This window comes from Silene latifolia, chromosome 10 (genome assembly GCF_048544455.1).
Source record: "Silene latifolia isolate original U9 population chromosome 10, ASM4854445v1, whole genome shotgun sequence".
NCBI lineage: Eukaryota > Viridiplantae > Streptophyta > Magnoliopsida > Caryophyllales > Caryophyllaceae > Silene > Silene latifolia.
In genome coordinates, this window is record NC_133535.1 from 126,589,833 (window position 1) to 126,614,805 (window position 24,973).

The 24,973-nt window shown below is 31.8% G+C and overlaps 1 protein-coding gene across 2 annotated transcripts; it reads left to right on the forward strand.

The window, feature by feature from the left end:
* The first annotated feature begins 4,897 nt into the window (after positions 1 to 4,897).
* Positions 4,898 to 23,769, forward strand: LOC141609171 (transcription factor bHLH68-like). Of its 2 annotated transcripts, none has more exons than XM_074428346.1 (9): positions 4,898 to 5,206; positions 5,860 to 6,259; positions 7,109 to 7,183; positions 13,408 to 13,473; positions 17,651 to 17,716; positions 21,932 to 21,988; positions 22,506 to 22,550; positions 22,839 to 22,895; positions 23,370 to 23,769. In XM_074428346.1, exons 1-9 carry the CDS (start codon positions 4,956 to 4,958, stop codon positions 23,505 to 23,507), a joined length of 1,155 nt encoding a protein of 384 aa, XP_074284447.1. In that variant the 5' UTR covers positions 4,898 to 4,955; the 3' UTR covers positions 23,508 to 23,769. The 2 variants fall into 2 exon arrangements, with proteins under 2 accessions (XP_074284447.1, XP_074284448.1); XM_074428347.1 differs by lacking the exon at positions 4,898 to 5,206 and adding an exon at positions 5,268 to 5,377.
* Positions 23,770 to 24,973: the final 1,204 nt, after the last annotated feature.

The window sequence follows — 24,973 nt, forward strand, 5'->3', positions numbered from 1 at the left end:
CAAAAAAAAAAAAAAAAAAAAAAAATCATCAAAAATCATCAATACCGGCCCAAATACATACCCGTGCAATTTTGCACGGGTTTAAAGCCGTGCAAAATACATACCCGTGCAATTTTACACGGGTTTAAAACTAGTACTACCTACAATGTAGAATGAAATGAAGTAATCACGAGAATGTCTTTTTAAGGTACACGTTAAGGTATAATAATGACATTTTTAATGTTTCTCTCTTTCTGATACAGTTGAAAAATTAATAATGACCTCTTTAAGCCATTAAGCTTTCTATACGACCTTAATTTCCCAATTAAATCGGATATACGAGTTTTAATACGCTTTTTAAAAAGTAATTAAAAAAATCTCAAAGACTCTAAAAATTTGATATTCACAATGTACTCGGTAAGACAATTTAAACAAGATCTCACATGATTATATTTTATGCTATATATTAGGAGTTGTATCGAAGATTCTTTCCACTTATGAATAGTATCCAAACAGCAAATGTATAAAATTGAATGGAATAGAGGAAGTATTAATTTGCTTACGTTCTATTTTCTGATTGATTTGTATTGAGAACATTGAAAATTTTGGTTAATTTGAACATCTCCATTATTAAATTTAAATTTATGATGTCCCACAACTACTCTCTCTAATTACATATAGTAGCTTCACCAACGTTGTGATCTTCAAAAAATCAAATCCATTGATTTTCGATTAGTAATTTACTAACTTTTGTAAGGAGTAAATATGTTATTATTGTTTTACCTGTTTTATCGCGAATGCAAGAAATCGAACAGTAGAGTGAACATCGAAATCCGTGTCCAGGTTCGAAAACTGAATATGAGAAAAAAACCTGGTGCACGAAAACCCCAAGTATATAAAAATTTGTTGGTGAAACAAGACGTTTGAAACAAAGAGCGAAAATAATTTTTTTATTTATTTATTTAGTAAGTGAACACTACTACTATAATACGTTTGTACATACATTAGATAAGTTAGTTCATGTTGCTCGCAAATTAGTGCCAATTTTCAAAGCGCAACGAAAATAACCAAACGATAAGTAAACCTAGGACTAAATATAACCACGGTCACCGCATGAATTTTGTGACCGCACTAAAGGGGCTAATTGATTTCGGACGAGCTAATGAACCAAAAACCTTGATATTTTAGCAATGCATTATATGTACCTTCTTTCTCGTGGACGGAAAGATGAAATTCCAAGCATGGAGAATGGGTAGTTTATGTCTCGTGTTTGTATTGTAGCTAGCCTTTGGCACGTATCAATGAAGGTTGGGGAAAAACAAACAATAGTGCCTCTTGAAAATTGTATCATTCTTTTTTGTCATCTACTAAAGGGCTAAATTTTCCAAATCAAAATTCCAAAGAAGAAACTTATGTGTTGCCTATAATTGTATAGAATGTCTTACTTATAATGGTTACAAGTTTGTGATCACTTACAATCTCCTTCCCATTTGCCTTTTCACTTGCTTTTTGTGTGAGATCACAAACTTTTGACAAAATAATATCGTTACTGTCAAGAAACCATCTCAACCAAAAGCTTAAGCTGATGGTTGAAGTTCCCTGATTCGTTTTATATTCTAACACTCCCCTTCACACGAAGGCCATTTTTTCTTTTTGGGCTTGAAGTGTGGGTGCAGGCGGGATTCCCTGGCCTGTTCTGATTATCCACTTTAGAATAGAGGGGGTGGGATTCGAACCCGTGACCTTTTGGTCACCAGGCTCTGATACCATGTCAAGAACAAGTATTCGGGTTAATTGTTGTATCTTTTTATTCAATAACGGCATTGCCTTATATAGGCGTACATAGCTAGTATCCTTCTTAAACTAGGACGGAATAAATAAGATACAATTTGATAATTATGCGAGTTCTATTAATGATAGAAGTCTGACTATTTCGATGTATCCGTCTCGACTAGAATTCTATTCTATCTCGACGTCTATTCCGTCATAGTTACAAATGAGAATTTGTGATAATTGTAAACTCTATGGAAATGAGGGAAGTGAAATTTTAGCCCACCTCTTTAGGAATTGTGTAGTGACGATTAGATTTTGTATGAGTTGCCAGTTACGGATTAAGTTCTTGCTTAAACAAGGATGATAGCTGTTTGGAAATCAAAATTCTCCTTCACATGATTTGGGTCGGGTCATAATCGGGTTAAATGATGTATCGAGTCGGGTTGGATTTGGGTCAGGTTATTATCAGTTCTAATTATTTTATCGCATTATTTCAATTTTTAATAATTAAAATTAGTTTTTCGAACAATATTTGGTTTAGTTACTTCATTACTAAGTCCAACGTATCAAACTAAACACTTAATCGCTTTTATGTTGATCAATATTAAGTTTAATAATTGTCGGATCATCAATTTAATCGAGTCAATAGCGGGTCAGGCTCAAATCGAGTCGGTTTTGGGTTCGGATTCAGGTCATTAATTATCAGGTCTTATCGAGTTACAATTCGTCATCAGATCGGATCAGTTTCGATTTGCAATATTCTCCGGTTTTGTTAAGTCGGGTTTGCTCGAGTTCAGGTTGAGCCACTCGGGTCGGGTCTGACTTGCTAATTTATTCAACAAAGAAGAATTGTGTTACCCCGCAAGAAGAACTGGCCACGTCCAGTTTTAGGGTCGAGCCAAACCCATCTACGTCCGGATGGGCCAAGCAACCTGAGACTTGAACTTCCCCGTACTTTGGCTAGGTCTACAACCACAAGCATTGTTGTCAGAATCCCGATTCGATCCTATGATTCTACGATTTAAGGATCCAAAAATGCTTGTCCGATCCCGGATCCTATGATTCTATCATGTTTGTAGAATCTTACGATCCTATTTATTTGAAATTTTCTAGAGGTAGGATCATAATACGATTATACGATCTTACGATCCGACTCCATAGTAAACATATTAAAATAAATTTTATATAACGACATCGTAAATTCCAAATTTCATGTCATTTGTAGAAACATGTTCATGAAATGATACTAATATAAACTCATTAATTATCAATATTTTGGGTATAAATAAGTGTTTTGATTTTCAATTATATATTTTTACCAAATAAAAAACTATATTTAGTGAATTTGTAGAATCTTACGATTCTACGATCCGATTCTACCGATTCGATCCTACCCTCCCCATCGATTCAAAATAGAATCCCGATCCTGACAACATTGACCACAAGGATATTCAAGATGGCCGGGTCTATTCTTTAGGATAACTTTTTGAACTGAATTTTCATGGGGTTGTACTAAACTGTACTCAACTTAATAAAATACAATTACCTTAATTTAATCAAATTTAAATAGCATTAACTTAGTAATTTAATTTAACTAAATTAATATTTAAGTAATATTATCTTAACTAAACTCTACAAAACCGAACTCTTAACCATAGTTCGAACTTCGAAACACATTAACAAATAGCAATCCCCTACAAAAAATCTGAGAAATAAGAACATACATCGGATGTACTACCTCACACTTCATTAGTTTTTGAGCTTAGATGTATTTTTTCTGAGTTTTTTAAAGTTTATAAATTACATTTTAATTTTTTGCCGTCAAAACTCAAATTTAACTGAGCTTATATGTAATGTTTTTGAGTTATATTGTAATTTTTTTGAGCTTAATGTCTAACTAGTGTAAATCCCGCGCAAATGCGCGGTAAATTTAGGCCTTTTAATTTTTAGTGTATTAGTTACAGATTTTAGATTTATATCTCGCGAATTTTTATAAAAAATAATTAATATTAAAATTAATCAAAAGAATTGAATAATTCCAAGAATTGTGTTTTTTATGAAAATATTTTGACTACATCAAATTGTTTAAAAAAAAAATTCGTCGCGAAGTTAATAATAGGAGATACAGTTTTTCTGTATAGAATATTTTAAATAGAAAATTAGTTTAATAAATGAAAATCTAATTTATTTCCATATATAAGTTTGAGCACTTTGGAGAGAAAACTTTAGAGAATTTGTATTCTCGTACTATATATATAGAAGGATTTATATTTTTAAAATTTGCACCTCATTAATATTTATAAGTTCACTCTATTGTATTTTGATATGAAACAAAAAAATTAAAATGGAAAACTAATAAAAAAAAATTATTTAAGTTGTGAATTTTTTTTAGTAAATTTTGTTGTCACGAAGCTAATAGTAAGCATGTGTGAAGTTATTCTCTACAACAATAATTATTGATTACTGAAAAATTTAGCAACTTATACTTTATAATTTAATATCAATTTTATTTTATTTTGATGAAAAAATCATAATTATGAATTTATTTAAAAAATTAGAGTTTATAAGAATATATATTTATTGAAAAGATAATAATGTAATGAAAGAAAATTTTATTTATTACCATATTTAGTTAGATGTTTTTTGGAGGGAAAACTAAGAGAAATTTTATTCTCTTAGTAGTATGGGGGATTGAATGAACTCAGAAACTTTAAAACAAAACTCGAAAATTTTGTTGTAATGCTCAAAAACTAAACAATTGGTGGTAATACATCGGATGTATAATCCACTTACCGAAAAAATCCTTGGGACTTCAACTCGAAAAGTAGAACCACCCCGCTAAACTTGTTTGAGTGATCACAAATTCTTATTATTGACACACTTTTGATCTACATTATAAACGGGGCAGTCGCCATTTCAACGACAAAAAATAGTCACAGCCCTAAACATTTTGATTGATCACAAATTCTTGTTATTGACGGGCCGAGCACTTTTATTTCATCTATTGCTTAGAAAATTGTTCTGATAATTTGGTTCACATTTATTCCGTCTAAACTTAAGATGAAAAGTGACCGTCTTAAGGAAGACTTATGGGCGAGTGATATACTCCAAATATATAAGGAGAGTAATGCAAAATTCAAGGGTGCACCAAATGATGGAAGCTACTTATCCATCAAGCTTATGGAGCATGTATAGACAAGTTGATGAGACCACCCTTCACATCATCACCTCCTCCTTCTTCCTCTTCAACTATCACCAATTTCTTATTGGCTCCACCTCCTAATCATATCATTAGTCATAATCATATTGATAATCACACTTTTAATCATTTTTTCAAAGTTCATCATATGAATATGTCTACCCCTTGTTCTTCTTGGTTATATGATAATAATAATAATAATCATGTCCAAGAGCAGCCTCCTCCATTTCCTGAATCTTTGAGCCAACTTCTCTTGTAATTATCTCCTCTTTCTTACTTTTCTAATCTCATAGTCATATGAATTTCTTTATTACTTTAATATTTCATCCATTCGATCATTTCATTTCGATATGTTTGTTCAAAATTCTCCACACGTATTTTACATAAGTGTATGGAAATTAAACGAAATGAAAGGATGAGTATTCAGTATGTAACACTAGCTACCACTAAAATCTATACTTTCATTTTAGGGTAGAGGTTTTTTTTTTCTCATGATTGGTTAATTAGCTACTTGTTTACTAGATCATCTTGCATAGTTTCTCATTTTCCCTTTTTTGATTAGATTATGATATAATTTAAGTTTACATATGTTTATAAGAAACGTTAGAAAAACCGTAGTATAAAGTTATGGTGTTATTCGTCTAACATGTCTCAATTGTAAAATTGTAAAATAATATCCATTTATTCAAATTCAAATTCATACAATTAAACAAAGAGTCTTATGTCGAATGCTAGTACTATTCGTATAAGGTTCTGTTTGGCAAGAAATTTCCGATACCTTATTTTACCAAAATTTCAGCTAACTTGTTTATTAGAGTAATATTTTCATCACAAGTAGACCATCTCTCTAATGTTTATTTGGTTTTTAAAAATTAGCCAAGTAAAAAGGGTTAAATTTGTGTATGCAGAAGTGGAGTGTATGTGGAGGAAGAAGGAAAGAAGATGGAAATGTGGGAAGAACAAGTTAGTGGGCTTCAACATCATCACTCTCTTGTAGATCACATGAAGCAAGAAAGCTCAGTTAATAGCTATAATAATCACAATACTAATAATCATTATAACAACAATAATAATGTTTATAGTATATATAATGACCAAGAGTTTCAACTAGAAGCAAAATCAACTAACTGGTCTCCTCATCAAATCAATATTCCAGCTTCATCTCCCCAATCTTGTGTTTCAACCGTTTTTAGCGCCGGTAACAACAACAACAACAACAACATGGTGGATTTCTCGTCTAAGTGTAGTAGTGATAATCTTCATAACACAAGGAGTAATCCTGTTCCGGTCTTGGACAACTCTTTTGAGGTATGTCAAATTAAAGGCACATTATAACAGTTTTTTTTTTTTTTTTTTTTGGCGTCAAATGAGACGCACGGCCGGTACATTATAGAGGGGAAAGGGGAATCAGACCCGTGACCTATTATCATGATTTCTCAGTCTTAACCATTAGGCTAAGACCTCTTCGATAAAGATAAATTATCTCATATTTGAATTCACCTTGTCTCATTGTTTAAACTTGTACATATTGGTATGAAAGATAGGTAAAAATTATTTCATTTGTATTATTATTCTTAAACTTCTTAAGGCAAAAAAAGAAAATATTAATTCATTTTTCATACTTTAGAAAGAGTAAAATGAGTAATTTTGAACTAATGGAGGAAATAGTGATCAAAATGATGATTATTTGTTTTGTCTATCTTTTGACTTTGTCTTTGTAACTTTACTTTATAACACTTCTTATGATTAATTATGATTTCTTGTTGATTATAGATATCCGATGTATGTATAATCATGAACTATGAAGCTTAGTTCACTTTGGTTATTGTAACATTATTCTTTTGTTGTATGTATATGGCATATTGGCATATATAGGTGTGATTTACTATCTCCAATTCAAACAAAGTTACATGAATTGTTTTGTAGAAACTTAGTATAATTACAAAAATAATAAAGAGGTATCCTTATAATACGTTAAGTCTAAGGTATCCTTATAATACGTTAAGGGATCGAATTCCCTCCCCCTATATTGTACCTAGCTCATTTGAAGAAAAAAAAAAGTATATGATCACAAAAAAAAAAAAAAAAAAAAAAAAAAAAAAAAAAATTATTGTGCAAAATTTTATTAGTTATATTTTATTTGGCATTGTTGTGCAGAGTAATAGCACATCCTCTGGTGGAATACTAAAGAAGCAAAAGGTTGAACCTTCCTCAAGCCAATCCACCTTCAAGGTAATAAACATGTCATGCACACTTAAATTAAGTTAATTATATCCTATAATCATCCCTAGAAATCTCTCAGTCTCACAAAAACATAACTACAAAAGCATAAAAACACATGTAAACACATATACCTGCTTTGTGTAAGCCTTCTTGTCCTTCTCATATGTCTATTTCTAGCAAGGTTGATGATTCTTTCTTTCTTAGCTTCTCAATTCTCATCCATAGAAGAAATAAAGATTTCAAACATCCAAGATATTATCCTTCTTTTTTGTGAAAAAAGAAAATTATCCTTCTTTTTTGTGAAAAAAGAAAATTAAATTTTGGGATCATATTTTTGGGTAAAGGGAGTAACTATGACGATTTTGATGCTGATAGGAGTTGAACTCAGGTTATGAATATCATCTCTCATAATTTTACTGTTATTAGAGTTCAGGAATTTAATCGAGAAACCCTAGAATTACAATAGGATTCCCAAATGAAGAAGGGAAATCGAATGTGTAATTGTATTGATATAATTCTGTTGAAGATTACAACTTAGAGAGAGATTGTAGAGAAAGAAAATGTTATTACAAGAATGATTGAGGTAATGAGATGAAAACAGAGTATGGCTTATTTATACATGAAGCTGTTATTTTCCCGCCAAAGCTGTAACTAACTTGTAGTAACTGAAAGTTGTTATTCTTGTTATGCTGAGCTGTTTATTTACTGGCATATAACAATCCACCCTCCTTAACAAACAGCTTGTCCTCAAGCTGATTCCAAGCTAAAATTAGGAAACCTTCTCTGCATATCATCATAGGGTTCCCAAGTAGCATCATTAGGAGAAGAGTTTGACCACTGAATCAGTACATACACCACTCCAGAATTTCCTCTTTTTGCTAGCTTCCTGTCCAACACAGCTACTGGTTCTGCTCTTATTTGCTGCAGTTCATCCATCTCAGGAAGAAAACTAGTGGAAGGAGCTGGGCCCTCATGTCTTTTAAGCAAAGAAATATGGAAAACTGGATGTATCTTAGCCTGGGTAGGTAGTTCCAACTTGTAAGCCACCTGCCCCACCTTAGCTATTACAGGAAAAGGGCCATAGAACCTTGGAGACAATTTAGCACATGTCCTGTGTACCACAGATTGCTGTCTGTATGGCTGGAGTTTAACATAGGCAAAGTCCCCTACTTTCAGCTCTCTCTCCACTCGTCCTCTATCTGCTTGTTTCTTCATTCTGTCTTGTGCTCTTTTTAAATGAAATTTAAGCATTTTAAGACATTCTTCTCTAGCAACCAGGCTTCTGTCAATGGCTTCTACCTTGCTATCTCCCAATACATAGGGAATATGGACAGCTGGGGACTGACCATAAACAATCTCATATGGAGTTTTCTGTGCAGCTGAGTGAAAAGATGAGTTGTACCACCATTCCGCCAAAGGAACCCACTTGGCCCACTCTTTAGGATGCTCACCAGTCATGCATCTAAGATAGTTTTCCAGGCACCTGTTGACTACCTCAGTCTGTCCATCAGTCTGAGGATGGTATGCAGACGACATTAACAGATCCACCTGCTGCACCCTAAATAACTCTTGCCAGAAGTTGCTCATGAAGACCTTATCTCTGTCACTAACAATAGACTTAGGCATTCCATGAAGCCTAAATACCTGATCCAGGAATGCTTGAGCAACTGAGGTAGCAGTGAATGGGTGGCTCAGCAATATGAAGTGCGCATACTTACTTAATCTGTCCACTATCACTAAAATAGTGTCTTTTCCATGCGATTTTGGAAGTCCCTCTATGAAATCCATCGAGATGTCCACCCAAATAGCTCCTGGTATAGGTAAGGGTTGTAATAGACCTGCTGGGTGTTGTAGTATAGGTTTTGACCTCTGGCAAATTCCACACTGCCTCACAAAATTCCTGACATCTTTTTGCATGTGTTTCCAATAAAAGAGGCTTTTAATTCTTTTGAGCGTGGCCTGTACTCCAGAATGCCCCCCTACAGGTGAATCATGTAGTAGAGTAATTATTTTTGTTCTCAAGGCCTCATCAGAGCCCACAACCAAACTCTCTTTCCTCCTCAACTCGTCATTTTCCCATTTATATTTCCCTTGTGAATTGCCATCTTTTAATTGTTGAATCATTATCTGCAAGTTGCTGTCCTGCTGCCAACTTTTGTGAATCATATCCACCAGTTCAGTATGAATATGGGATACCAACATTGCCATTAGTTGCTGACCAGTCACTCTTGATAAGGCATCTGCAGCATCATTGTCAGTCCCTTTCCTGTATCTAATTTCATAATCAAGCCCCAGCAGCTTGGGTAGGCATTTACTCTGGAAGGTTGTAGTAATTTTTTGTTCCATGAGATATTTTAGACTGAAATGATCAGTTTTGATCACAAAATGTCTACCAATCAGATAGGGTTTCCATTTTTCCACAGCAAAAACCACAGCTAGCAATTCTTTTTCATAGGTTGAGAATGCTAGAGACCTTTGTGAGAATGCCTTGCTGATGTAGGCAATAGGGTGCCCCTCCTGAGACAGTACAGCCCCCATTCCTGTGTCACATGCATCTGTTTCCACCGTGAATTCCTTAGAAAAGTCAGGCAATGTTAGCACAGGAGCACTAATCATGGCCTGCTTCAATGCTTGAAAGGACTTTGAGGCTTCAAGACTCCAATTAAATGCATTCTTTTTAAGCAAATTTGTTAATGGCTTGCTTAGAATTCCATACCACCTTATAAATTTCCTATAGTACCCAGTCAGTCCTAGAAACCCTCTTAGTTCCTTGACATTAGTAGGTTCTGGCCATTGAACCATGGCTTCAATTTTGGCCGGATCAGTTGCCACCCCACTGTTTGAAATAATGTGCCCCAGGTATTCCACTTCTGAAGTGCCAAAGATGCACTTTGATAATTTAGCAAATAAGCTATGCTTCCTTAATATCTCAAACGTCATTCTGAGATGCTTTAGATGTTCACCAGAATCCTTGCTATATATCAAGATGTCATCAAAAAATACCAAAATAAACTTCCTGAGATGAGCCTTAAAGATGGTATTCATTAAATGCTGAAAGGTAGAGGGGGCATTAGTAAGCCCAAAGGGCATGACCAGGAACTCATAATGGCCTTCATGGGTTCTAAAGGCAGTTTTCTCAACATCAGGAGGGTGCATTCTAATCTGCCAGTAACCAGATCTGAGATCAATCTTGGAGAACATGTTGGCTCCATGTAATTCATCCAACAATTCCTCAATAATGGGAATGGGAAACTTATCCTTAACAGTGTTTTTATTCAACTCTCTGTAATCTACGCATAGCCTCCAAGTACCATCTTTTTTTTTGACAAGTACAATAGGTGAGGAGTAAGGACTTTGGCTTGGTTTAACCACACCATTATCCAACATTTCTTGTACTATCTTTTCTATAGCATCCTTTTGCACCACGGGGTATCTATAAGGTCTAACATTTACAGGGGATACACCATCCTTCAAATGAATTTTGTGATCATGCTCCCTATGAGGGGGTAATTCAGTGGGTTCATTAAAGAGATCCTCATATTCCAGTAACAATTCCTGGATATCAGGACTTGGGACATGCTTATTCTGTATAGCAGGCAAGTCAGTACTAGCACAAGCTTTAATGGCAAAGCATTGGCCATGATTGGAATAGGCAGTTGTTAGCTTACAAAGGGTATTATGCAACTGTTTTCCCTCCAACCATTGCAGGGTGGTGGCAGCCTTGGCACCTCTCAGAACATGCTTCCTCCCTTGCACCTTAAACTCCATTCTTAGTTGGTTAAAATCCCACAGAACAGGACCAAGGGAAGTCAACCATTGGATGCCTAACACCATTTCACAACCACCTAAGGGCACAAGCATCACATCTGTAGAAAACTCGTGTCCTTGCAGTTCCCATTTAAACTGTTGGCACATAGACTTACTCATGATTGTGTCCCCATTGGCAACTGACACAACTAATGGGCAAGTGGGTTTAAGTCTACAGCCTAATTTCTTAGCAGTGTTGATATCCAAAAAATTGTGTGTGCTTCCTGAATCTATCAGTATGTGGATGGGATTTCCTCTCACCCTCCCAGTAACCCTCATAGTCTGATAAGTGGTGTTTCCAGTTATGGCATTCAGAGAAATGAGAGGGGGTAGTTCCTCATCAGCCACACAAGATTTCCATTCCTCCTCTGAAGTTAACTCAGGTGCAACTGGCTCCTCATCTATTACTGTTATAAATTCAATGCTGTGTAGTTGTGCTCTACACTTATGAGTAGGGGTCCACTTCTCATTACAGGTAAAACACAAATGCTTAGCCCTTCTTTCAGCTAATTCCTTTTCACTCAACCTGGATGTGGCTAGTTTTTGATTTCCATTAGGTTTGGGATGCTGATAAGTCAGGGAGGACTGATATGGTTTGTTTTGTAAAGGTGCACTGAAGGGCTTGGTTACAGGTTTATCCAAGATTGGCTTATTTTTCTTAAGTAAAGATGATAAAGTAGCTTCCTGTAATCTGGCTAATGCAAAAGCATCCATCAGGGATTGAGGCTTATGCATTCTAACAGTATTTTGGATATCATCATTTAGACCCTTAAGGAAACAACTTAAGGCTTGTTTTTCAGTCAAGTCAGTTCGGTTCAGTAAACCATCAAATTGCTCCTGATATTGCACAACTGAATCTTTCTGTTTAAGGTTCATAATCTCAGCCATAGGATCATCAAAAGAATTGTTTCCAAACCTAGCAACAATAGCTGTTTTATATTCTTCCCAACTAGGCCAATTTCCAAATTCTCTCGTTTTCATTAGAGATTGATGCCAAAGTAAAGCCTTTCCTTCTAAGTGAATTGAAATCATTTTAACTTTAATGTTTTCAGAGGTAGAATCAACCTCAAAAAACTGATCACATTTGTAAATCCATCCTAAAACATTATCACCATTGAACTTAGGGAACTCTACTCTCGAAAAACGACTGAAATTGGAATTAGAATTGGGGAAATTACCGAAATTAGGGTTTGGGTTATTACCAGGAATGAAAGATCCAGCTTGCCCAGAATTTCCAGAATTCTTCTCCAAATTCACAACCCTAGAACTCATTGCAACCAATTGCCCCAAGACTTGTTCAATTCTTGAATTCATGCGGTCCATTTTTTCATTTAACCCTTGCTGTTGCAATTGAATGGCTGCGTTCAATTCTGCTTTATCTTGATTATGAATTCTCACAAATTCCCCCAAATTTGCCTCGACATTGACCATTGCCTCACCCAGATTCTTCACCCTGTCCTCCATTGACGAGGTAACTTCTTCAAGCACATTTTCAGAGTTTCTTGCGTGTTTTGGCGCCATTTTCAATCAAGAGAATCCAGGAAGGATCTCTGATACCACTGTTATTAGAGTTCAGGAATTTAATCGAGAAACCCTAGAATTACAATAGGATTCCCAAATGAAGAAGGGAAATCGAATGTGTAATTGTATTGATATAATTCTGTTGAAGATTACAACTTAGAGAGAGATTGTAGAGAAAGAAAATGTTATTACAAGAATGATTGAGGTAATGAGATGAAAACAGAGTATGGCTTATTTATACATGAAGCTGTTATTTTCCCGCCAAAGCTGTAACTAACTTGTAGTAACTGAAAGTTGTTATTCTTGTTATGCTGAGCTGTTTATTTACTGGCATATAACAACCAGCTAAGTTAGTTGACATCGGCAAGATTTGGGATCATGCATAATTTATGTGAAAGGAATACTCCGTAATAATTAGTGTTTTTTAATAACTTATACCTTGAATAACTCTTTTTTTCAAATCTTACGTCTAAGATAACTTTTTATAAAATCTTATACCTAAAATAACATGTTCTTCCAAACTTGATACCAAATCTCAAAAAAAGCCCTGGATTGACGATCTTGTCCTTACTAATTAAACGCGATCTTCCTTTCCCCACCTATTAACCCACACATCTACGATTACCAGTTTACCACCACTAAAACCATCAAATTAGTAAGGACTAAATCGTCAACGTAAGGCATTTTTTAAAGATTTGGTATCAAGTTTGTAAGAAAATGTTATTTTAGGTATAAGATTTTAAGAAAAGTTATCTTAGGTATAAGATTTGCAAAAGCGAGTTATTCAAGATATAAATTATCAAAAAAAATCCTAATAATTATTACTCATCATATCATATGTATAATTTGTTTATTACTAACTATATATTGTAAGTTAATTTTATTTTGAACAATGGGAAATCCAGGCGAGGAAGGAGAAAGTAGGAGATAGGATAACTACTCTTCATCAACTTGTATCACCATTTGGGAAGGTAATTAAGCCATCATTCTAAGTCATGACGTAAATTCGTTTTATACGATACTGTAGTAAAACAACTTTGTATGAAAACTGCGAGTTTTATCTAATTTTTGTGTGAGCACAAAAATTCCGGAGAGACGGTTTCTCAATAACGTTAATTGAGAAATCTCTCACATAATGGGGTGAGTGAGCCACTGAAATTCTTTTTTCTCTATTATGTCTCCCATTAAATTAGTGGGAGACGGTCTCTCATAAGACCTACTGAAGTATGAGACGGTTTTACATAAGAATAATTGATTTATGTAGTTGAAAGTAGTATAACACTAGTTTGACACCCGTGCGTTGCAACGGAGTAATTAACTTAATTATAATGTTACATCATATATTTAATTATTTGTTTACATATGATTAAAATATTTTTTTCAAATAAAATAAAAGATAAAACACTTTGTTAATGAAAAAAAAAAGTTATAAGGCTTAGGCTTCGTTTTGCAAGGCATTTCAGGTACCTGATTTGGTCAAACTAGCTTATTTGACCAAAATTTCAGGTACTTTATTTTTTTGTAAGCGTTTGGCAAGTAGCTTATTTAACCAAATAAGCTACCTGAAATGAAATGCTACCTAGAGTAGCATTTGAGATTTCAGCTACCTGATTTTGTTTGATTTTCCGTTTTTACCTTTTAATTATATATTATTAAATAATTATCGTATCTTTTTACGTCATTTCATCAAAATCAGTTACCTTTTTCAGTTAGCTTGTCAAACATTTTTTTATATAATCAGCTACCTTATCAGTTCCTAATTTTCAGCTAACTACATCATCTTATGATAATCTTTTGATATGAGACGATTCAACTATTTATACAGAGTATATTCATCACACCTACCTTATTTTTCAATGTGTGACATATTTATTAACTAAGAAATACATAATTTTTAATATGTGTAGATTATATGAAATTTATACTCTAATGATAACATTTCTTTTACCAAGAATCTAATTATATTATTTTCATAGTTTTTTTAAATAAACATATTATAATATCACTAATATATAATTGACACTATAAATATTTGCATGCTTAATATTTGTATGTTATTGTTTGTATTATAACAATACTTGACAGGCTCAAAACATTTTGCGTTGATACCTAAGTTCCAATTATAACTCTTATTTATAATCATGAAATCACTCCACCTTATGATAATCTTGTGATGTGAGACAATTCACCTTATGACAATCTTCTGATGTGGACAATTCAATTATTTATTCACAATATATTCATCACACCTACATTATTTTTTAATGTGGAGACTAATAATATACTTAGAAGTACACCATATTTTTCGCACCTAATTCGACATCCAACCCGATTGGATAATGAACAAATACTATACTATCTATTAATATCCGTACATTTTTTTATTTTATTATAATTAAAATATGTGCAAATGATATAAAATCTATACTCTAATGATAACATTTTTTTACCACAAATTTAATTATATAATTTTCATAATTTTTTTTACGATACTTTTTTGCCAAATGAAATATATAAGTTTTTATATAAATATAAATTATAAACATCGTCACTTGAATATAATATAGAAAATTATATTATATTGTAGAGAGAATGATACAAACTCTTAAGAGCTCTCTAAGATAATACTTAAAAGACTCAAAAGATTTTGGGTTTATACCTAAGTTCCAATGATGTCTCCTATTAATAATCATAGAATAACCCCATCTTATACTAATCTTTCGATGTGGGACAATTCTACTATTTATATATAATATATTCAACACATCTGCATCATTTTTCAATGTGGCACAAATAACATACTAAGAAATACACCATCTTTTTCACACCTAGTTCGACATCGCCCAAATTCCGAATACGGGCAATTGTTACTTCAATAATGTAATAGTTATATACCATCTATTAATAGTCGTACGCTTTTTTTCTATTTTTATCATAATTAAAATATGTGCAAATAATATGAAATTTATACTTAATGATTGCATTTTTCACCACCAATCTAATCTAATTATATTATTTCCTAATTTTTATAAATATTGAATATAATATAGGAAATATATATCAATACTATATATTAAATCCAGAAACCAAGGGACTTCAATGTAATTAAAGAAAGTTATACAAATTAATTATACTATATAGTTTTAAATCACTAGCACCGTGTGATAGACCCGATTAAGGGATTTCAATGCAAATATTATATAGTTTGGGTTAAAATTAAATTAGATAGAAGCTTGATAATTTTCCTAAACATTTGTAAGAAACTAAAACATGGTCAATTTCCTTAAAATAAAATAATTAATTAAGATTGTCAATTTTAAATAATTAATTAAGATGGTCTATTTCCTTAAAATAAAATAATTAATTAAGATGGTCAATTTCAAGGAGACTAAAAGAAAGAAGATGCTTGGTAATTTTCCTAAATATTAATAGAAAACTAGAAGATGATCAATTTCCTTAAAATAAAATAATTAATTAGTATAAACATGCACACTTATGGTATTAATTATTATCATCATAAAATTATATACTAAATTTAAAATCTATGCAATTTTATTAAACTTTATAGTTTATTAGATGTATAGAGATGTTAATTATTTAACATACAAAAATATAATATAAGTAGGTTATAAATAATTCAAGTTAGATTCCATAATATATAATATTGCATAATTCTTTCGATTTGATTTAACGCATATATGTAATATATTTATATAAATATATAATTCTCTTAAAATTGCATGCCTAAGTAGTAAGAGTAATTTCGTCAGTAAAGAAAAGAATTTTATAGTAACATAGGATATAGTTATATGATAGTAATCACTTATTTGAATAGTAAAAGTAACAATATTATCAGCGAGATTAGTGAAAGTGGTAGAAACAACAACGGGAGTAGTGAAAGTAACAATAATTACGGGAAAGTAGTGAAATGTTATTACTATTATTTCATTAATAAGAATAAAATATTAATATCGGGAGTAGTGAATTGTCAAAATTTATTTCATCGTAATTTTAGGATATGTCATAGAAAAATATATTATTGATAAATTTATGGGTTATGCAACTTTAAGTAAATTTATTTGATGAAAAAAAATTAATGGTAAGTAGAGGTAGCCCGGGCGAAGCCGGGCACCAATACTAGTTATATTCTAATTATAATAATAGTTAAAATATTTTCAACTATATATTTTATATCAAAAATATTATTTAGGATGCTTTCCTAAATTCATTAATTAATTAATTTTTGATAATACAAACTCTTAAGAGTCCTCTAAGAAGAGACTCAAAAGATTTTTGCTTGATACCTAAGTTTCAAAGACGACTCCTATTTATAATCATAGGATCACCAAGCGAATAGTAATCTTCCAATGTGAGACAGTTGTACTATTTATATGTAATATATTCACCACATCTACATAATTCTTCAATGTGGGACAAATAACATATTAAGAAGTACACCATCTTTTATCATAATTAAAATATGAGAAAATAATAATATTTCGTTCATACCATTGAATTGTTTACGTTTTCTATTTTACGTTGTTCAGCTTGACTGTCTACGTTTCTATATATGGAAATTTTTTGATCAATTAAATGATCCATATAGCCTTGTCTACTTTGATACCTTTCGGTGGATGGGTGCCAAAATATGAAGGGTTTACATGAGAGTAGTTGTGTAAGTAAACATATGAAAAGTAGAGATATCTCATTTTCTTAATATTTGTACAAAAAGTAAATGTAAACAATTCAATGGAAGGGAGGAAGTAGTAAATAATACGAAATTTATACTCAAATGAAAGCATTTTTCGCTACGAATCCAAATATCTAAGTTTCTAAATGTTTTGCAGTATACGTTTTTGGTTAGATTGATAATCGAACAATTCTTTTATGTACAATATAGTTTTTATATTAAAAATATTACATAATATCTTTGTCATATTGGAAGATCTTATAGTATACTTTCCCAAAATTAAAAAGATGATGTGGACGTTCTAATATCGCTCGAAAAAAGCCTTTTTTTTTATATATATATATAGAGAGATTATTTAAGTAGTGATCAAGATCTTACCTTGTATAAAGCTCGATCTTAATGATTTGTTTTGTCATTATAATATTTCTAATTTCTAATTTGTTTCATCTCTTTTGCAGAGTGACACAGCTTCTGTCCTGTTAGAATCCTTTGGATACATTAGATTTCTTCAAAGCCAAATAGAGGTAAAGAATAAATTAGATAAAGATTGATCACAACTATTTAAAAGGAAATTATTAGGTCATGTTATATAAACTTAGTCGTTGGAATTGGAATATAATGAAAATTTTAAATTAATAACAATGTTCATAATACTAATAAAATTAATTAGAGGGGCTTTTTACTGGTCGAAGACTCGGAGTATTATACAATGATAACATGTAAATATGTAATGACGTAGGTATTCCGTACGGAATGGATTCGTAAAACTCCTAAAATTTTCACTGCGAAATTATAAAATGTTAAAAATCTATACTAAATAATAAAACAACAACCGCAACACATTTTTTTTTCCGCCAAACTACTCATAACTCATTTCTATTGAAAATTAATGTATCTATCTATACTACATAATAAAACAACAACCGCAATACATTTTTTTCCCGCCAAACTACTCATACCTCATTTCTATTGAAAATTAATGTATTTCCTAAAATAACTCCTAACTTGAAGCAATAAATAAAGAAAAACAAATTAAGTTTGTTATCTCATTTTCAAATACCATATATTTTCAGTATTTTAAGATATTTTTTTGGTACATCGTATTTCTATGTTATACTTAGCAGTTAAAGTATTAAACGATAATATTTAACTTGCAACTATTGATTGCTTTTGAAATTCTTAGTATGTATTAACTAGGGGAAATATAGCAAATCACCCCCATAAGTTTGATACTAGGTACAATTAAACCCCCTAACTTATAAATGTAGCAAATCACCCCCCATAAGTTTCTCTCAATGTGTAATTAACCACAAATCTTATTTTTAAGAACAAAATTTACTAAATTAATTATTATACTATTATTGAAAGTCCAAATATTTAATCAAATATAAATTCTAAAATTCCTAATTATTAAAAAACATGTTCAAATATTTTTTTATAATATTTATTTATTTATTTTGGTGAAAAAATGTTCATAATATGAGAATTTAAGTGAAGTTACAAAATTACATGACCAATTTTTTGTTTAAATTAAATTTGGTTTGCATTTTTCGTTGAAGATGTAGAAATATATTGTATTTAATTTTTAATATATATATTTAAAATCATTTTTATAATAGAAAATATTAATTTTAGTTAAAAAAAATGGTAGAAAATTTGATTTGTGCTTAATTACACATTTTTTGAAACTTATGGGGCTAATTTGCTACAAGTGAAAGTTAAGGGTTGATTTGCACATTGTATGAAAGTAATAGGGGCAATTTGCTACATCCCCGTATTAACTAGCCTTACATATATGTATCATGCGGTAAGAAAAATAATTGAGTGATGAGTCCATAATGGAATTATATTTATGGTAATTTAACATATACATGAAATTATTTTTCTTAGCAATATCGTCAGTGAAATAAGCCTAATTTTTTTTGTCTAATCATATAAATATTTTTGAACATATTTTCTAAAAATTATTAGACTTCTCTTATTTTACGCCATCTTAGATTGAGTTTCAGCAACCTAATATTGCTCAATTGTCTCAATATCCTGTATTTAGCAGCTTTAATTGTCATTTATATGGTACTATGAAAAATAAAAGTTATTTTTTGTCAAATGATCATGGTTGTACGAGGAAATTGGTCTTTGAACGTGTCATCAGATGAGGTTTTGTGAAAACGGAAAGCTAATTTTTTGTATTTAGTCTATTAACAAGTTTAATATACTGGACGAGTCATATATAATACGTGTCATGTTATATGGGCCAGAGGCGGACCAAAGTTAGAATACGAGTCAAAACAATCTAACACCTTTTTTTAACATCTTCATTACAATACAAATATATTTTTCAATTAAATCATATTTGATACCACTATTTTAATCATATTCATTTCTTATTGAAGTCATAATTCTTACACTGAAAAATTATAATAACAAAGTTTCTTTTAAATAATTATTTTTTATATCATGTTTATGATTTAAAAAACCACAACTTAGTAATGGTATTCCATTTTTTATACATAGAAATTAACTATTTTCATAACAATATATACCATTAATTATTAATATTTTAGTAATATTTAACATACATTTATCATCATCTAAATTTCAATCCATTAGGTCGAACATGTCAGGTTTGGCCCTGAAATAATGAGTCATCAAGAGTTGTGGATCATTCGGATTGCATGTTATAATTTACGGAACTTGACCGTAAAATGGATCAAACGTTCGGGTTTAAGGGTTGGGTTGGATTAAATTTTAACAGTTTTAATTGTAATGCATGATTAATGCTTTTCACTAATTTTGTTATCTTAATAACCTTTCTTGGTGTAGTTAACCGCCAAAATCACAGGGTAAAATTATGATAAGTTAGGTTGAAAAGGATTGATAGAAATGCTTAAGATATTTTCTAAAGTAAGAAGTTTAAAGTGGATAGAGAAAATATTAATTTTGCAATAAATTTATAAGTCAACTTTTTAAATTCTTTTATATATGCCCGTACAACTTTGCACGGTTTTTAAGCTAGTTGGTATATATATATATATATATATATATATATATATATATATATATTCCACATTTACCAATTTTAGTATACTTTTTTCTATTGTAAAGGAACTTCGTCACATGAACAAATGTAATGCTAATAGGTTTCCAGAGATGCTGCAGCGACGCAACGTGTTACTTAAAAATATTTAAGAATTATCCAAAATATAAATAGAAATAATAATTGTAGGATACTAGCTAGGATAGAGTAAAAGTAATAAAAATGATGACGGCAAAATAAAATGTATAACTTAATCGTTATGACGTTACGTGATACTCTGTATCATTATCTTAATAACTTGGCTATTTTAACGTATTTTTTTAATGACAGTCTGCATTATTTAGTGGAGTAGTGTATAATAACCCTTCAACGCAAATTCTTTTGTGCGATGGTCGTACATCTAATAAGGAGAAAATGGCCACTTGACCACTTTTATGATTAAAAAATGACCATTTTTTATAGTAGTTATTATTTGCCTAAAAGTGATAATTATTGACAAAAAAGTGTTCGATTTTTAAAAATAAAAAATAAAAAAAGGTTTTTTGTGAAACACAACCTTTAAAAAAAAGTTTTTTCCAAACATCACCTTTAAAAAAAAAGTTTGTAAAACACAACCTTTAATAATTTTATTTTTGTCAAACACGACATTTGGCTGGAGGACGCAACATTTTGCAATGGAGTAACTTTCAGTTGATGTTTGAGATAGTAAACGAGGTCGTTTGAGGTGTTCTTGGACTCATTGGAAAGATGGAAATACAAGCTTTCTAGGGGTTATGAACACGAAGGTCAAAGGTGGCCTTATGTGGGGTCTATTTCCGTGTAAAGTAAGGCTGGTCGGAGAGGGTAACTATACGCGAGTGGTCGTGGGATTTTTCTTGAGTCTTTAAATGGGAGTATGAAGATTTGTTTAGTATGAAATTTGGTATATAGGTAGAGGGGAGTGCAAGGTAGGTCTTAGTTGTGTTGTTTGTGGTGCTTGTTGGTTGCATATGGTGGTTCGAGGGGAGTAAATTGGAGGTAAAAAAAACAATCAGAAGAAAACCAAAGTAGGATTTTTTTCGCGGGTCAATTCACTCACCTCAAACCACCAATTGCAACCAACAACCACCACAAAGAACAGAACCACGACCTACCTTACACTCTCCTTTACCTACATACCAAATTTCAGACCAAACAAAACATCCTAACCCTATTTAAAGACACGCGAACTACCCCATGACCACTCGCTTTATAGTTACCTTCTCCGACGACCTTACTTTACACAACAATAAACTCTACATAAGGCTACCTTTGACCATCGTGCTTATAACCTCTGAAAAGCTTTTATTTCCACCTTTTCAACGAGTCCAAGAACACTTCAAACCGACCTCGTTTGCTATCTCAAACATCGACTGAAAGTTACCCCATTGCAAAATGTTACGTCCTCCAGCCAAAATGTCGTGTTTGACAAAAAAAAATTATTAAAGGTGGTGTTTTACAAACTTTTTTTTAAAAGGTGGTGTTTAGAAAAAACTTTTTTTTAGAGGTCGTGTTTCACAAAAAAACCCAGTAAAAAAGACAGTTATAGAAGAAAATTTCTAAACCTTCAAAATGAATAATGCATGATACGGGTGAAAAATTAATCTAAGAGTTGTGTTTCTCAAAACATTCTTTTGAGTGTATTTTATAGTGTAACGTTGTTCCCTATGAAATAATATTACAGGCTCTCAGCGTTCCATACTTGACAAGTGGAGCAGCAAACAAGTGCCAACAACACACTGTAAGGCCCCAAAAATTCTCATTGTTTGTACTTACTCGAAGGGTTCGTGATTAGTTTATCCTGGAGGTTTATAAACATTTCAAATTTAGCAAATTTTGGTTGATACAGTTACAACTTACTTGTGACAGTTGTTAATCTTTTTTTTCTTTTTTTAATATTATATTTAGTTTGATTTAGTTTAGTTTTATTCAATTCAGTTCAATTCATCTCATTACAAATAACTCTTATTTCTGCTTCATTTAGTTAGCTCGACTCTATTTAATTTAGTTCAGCTTCTTTCAGCCAAAAAACAAGGACTTAGTTTATTTCGAAAATTCAAGTGGCTGAAAATGAAGCAACTTTAAAGTAAAGGAAAGAGTTTTTGCTCAATCCTTTGGAAATACCCGAAGACTTTATTGTTAATTGATTTAACTCCCGTCGGCTTTTAAAAATGAACTCCTCCTTGTGACGACGGTCGACAACATTTGTTGAACTTATAAAACTATAGACATAAGTTGAATTTTTTTTGACTTTGTAGGCTATGAAGGTGAGAAAGGGTGTATTTCCTGAAGACCGTGGTCAGGTAAAGCTTTATTGGATCAATTCATGGCCCCTCTTTCTAAGAGCATGCACCGAGCTTTGTGTTTTTTTTTTTTTTTCCATAGTTAAATTACAAACAGCTGTCTGCTGTTTCTCTCCTTGATTTGTTTGTGATTCTTCTTTTAAGAAAACAATTTTCTAAAAGTGATGAAAAAACAAATTAGATTTCTCAACTTTTTGAAAAAGTGCTAAGAAATTTCCTCCCTTCTGTGTAATTAAGATAATAAAACTCGTAATATACTCATAGTTATAATTATACTTTTTATTACAGCTGTTGCATGAAAAGTTGCATGAAAAGTGCTGGAAGAGAAAAGGAGGCCCTAATCAGGTAAACCTGCCTTTGAAAAAACACAAATTCTTGTTTGAGACGGACACTTTTCATCTTATTTTTCAGACGGACATATGTGACCATTTTATAGTTAAATATAATCACAATGGTATAGGCACTGTTATAACTTATGATAACTGGTTTTTCAATAGTGGTCACATTTAACTGTAAAATGGTTACAAAATTCCGTCTTATTATTTCAGACCAAAAAGACACGTCTGAAGCAAGATGCACTGTTGAAAACAACTAAACAAGGTTTTGTGTTTTGTAGTATTGGTACTCCGTATTAAATTTAAACACGGAGAATATTGGGAAAATAGGAACACTCATCTGAATATTTGATGTATTATATCAGACCCTATATTTTATCAGAAATAGAAGTGACGGTTTCTAATTTGATGGTGGGATTTTATTTTTGTGAATTTTTAAATATATCAGACCCTAATTACGTCTCAATTAATTTTGTAATATTAGGATTCATATGAGGAGGCAAAGGACTTAAGGAGTAGGGGGTTGTGCCTAGTTCCATTGTCATGTACAATGCACGTCGGAAGCGACAACGGAGCCGATTATTGGGCTCCAGCAATAGGCGGCGGTAGCGGTTTTCAGTAGACGGGTGGTAGAGTTTATGCTGTACAACGGCGGCACATTGGAGTTTCAAATGAAACAATATATAGCATCATTAGCAGTCAACCTGCCAAAATTCTAGAAACCAAGGTTGATTGCTAATGATGCTATGTAACCTTCTTTGATTAATTCCTACTGATGTGCATGCTGTTAAATTTAGTTAAAATCGATTTCAATTTAGAACTTTTATTTAATATTTTAATTACAAGTTACAACAATCTAGTTTTACCATTCGATTATTTATTTACATCGTATGAATAGATCATGTATCTTTGTGTATCCAATTGCAATCCCATTCAAAGAATTGGATTCAATAATTGGTTTTATAACAAATTTTCAATTGGACGGAAAAATATAACCATTTTATGATTAAGTATAACCATCAGATAAATAATATTGTTTTTGTAAATGGTAACATTTTGTCATAAAATAGTCACAATTTGTGACCCGTTACAAGAGAGACCAAGTGTGATATTAAACATTCACAAGTTACGGTCTTACGGGTTGTCACTACATTAAAGAAGGACGAAGCAACATTTTTCTGGTCTATGATGAAATATTCGGCATTTGTAATGGTTTTGATGAAATTGCTTTTTACTTTTTACTTTTTACTTTTTACTTTTTACTTTGACCCATGGTTTGTCGGTTGTAGATGATGGTAAGATGGTGCTACACTGCTAATCAAAACGTTGATAGATGTATCTCTCTTAATCAATTGTTAAATGAAGTTTTAATTGCAAAAGTGGTAAACAATCCCCTTAAGCTTATTTCAACGTGAGATTAAGCCCTTTTAAGTTTGATTTGGAGTAAACAACCCCTTAACTTTGCTATAAAGTGAAATCAATGCCCTTTTATTTTTCCGGCCAAAATCTCACCGGATTTTTCAATTTCTCACCAATTTCTCATATCGGTCTACATATTAGGTATAAATTTCACTCCTTATTACTTTATACATGTAGATGTACCGCAATATTTATAGCGTCTTAAAAAACACATGATCATAATCTTGATATTAACAATCAAAATGCCGACTAAAATGCGTGAATGAAGAATAATTATGAATTCCAGTAATTACGCACACTCAATAGTCGTACAACATATTTTTCCCTACCAACACCCTTGAATGATGCTAAGAATAATAGCTGCATCTTGAACAATTTAATTTGTAATTTTGGAGGGGAAGACCAATTTGGCAAACCATGGATTTGATCTTAGATTACCGGGCAAACAACTCGACAGTTTTTGAGAATCATCATCACCGCCCTTACTTGATGACAGGAGCACACAAATGAAAAAGTAAACGTATCCGAGAGAAATTTATACCTAATATGTACACCGATATGAGAAATTGGTGAGAATTTGAAAAACACGGTGAGATTTTGACCGGAAAAATAAAAGGGGCTTGATTTCACTTTATAGCAAAGTTAAGGGAGTTATTTATTCCAAATCAA

Coding starts and splice junctions, on each gene's coding strand:
- LOC141609171 (XM_074428346.1), top strand. CDS start 4,956: ATGAGACCACCCTTCACATCATCACCTCCTCCTTCTTCCTCTTCAACT. Junction 6,260..7,108: donor TCTTGGACAACTCTTTTGAG/GTATGTCAAATT, acceptor ATTGTTGTGCAG/AGTAATAGCACATCCTCTGG. Junction 22,551..22,838: donor TTCCTGAAGACCGTGGTCAG/GTAAAGCTTTAT, acceptor TTTTTATTACAG/CTGTTGCATGAAAAGTTGCA.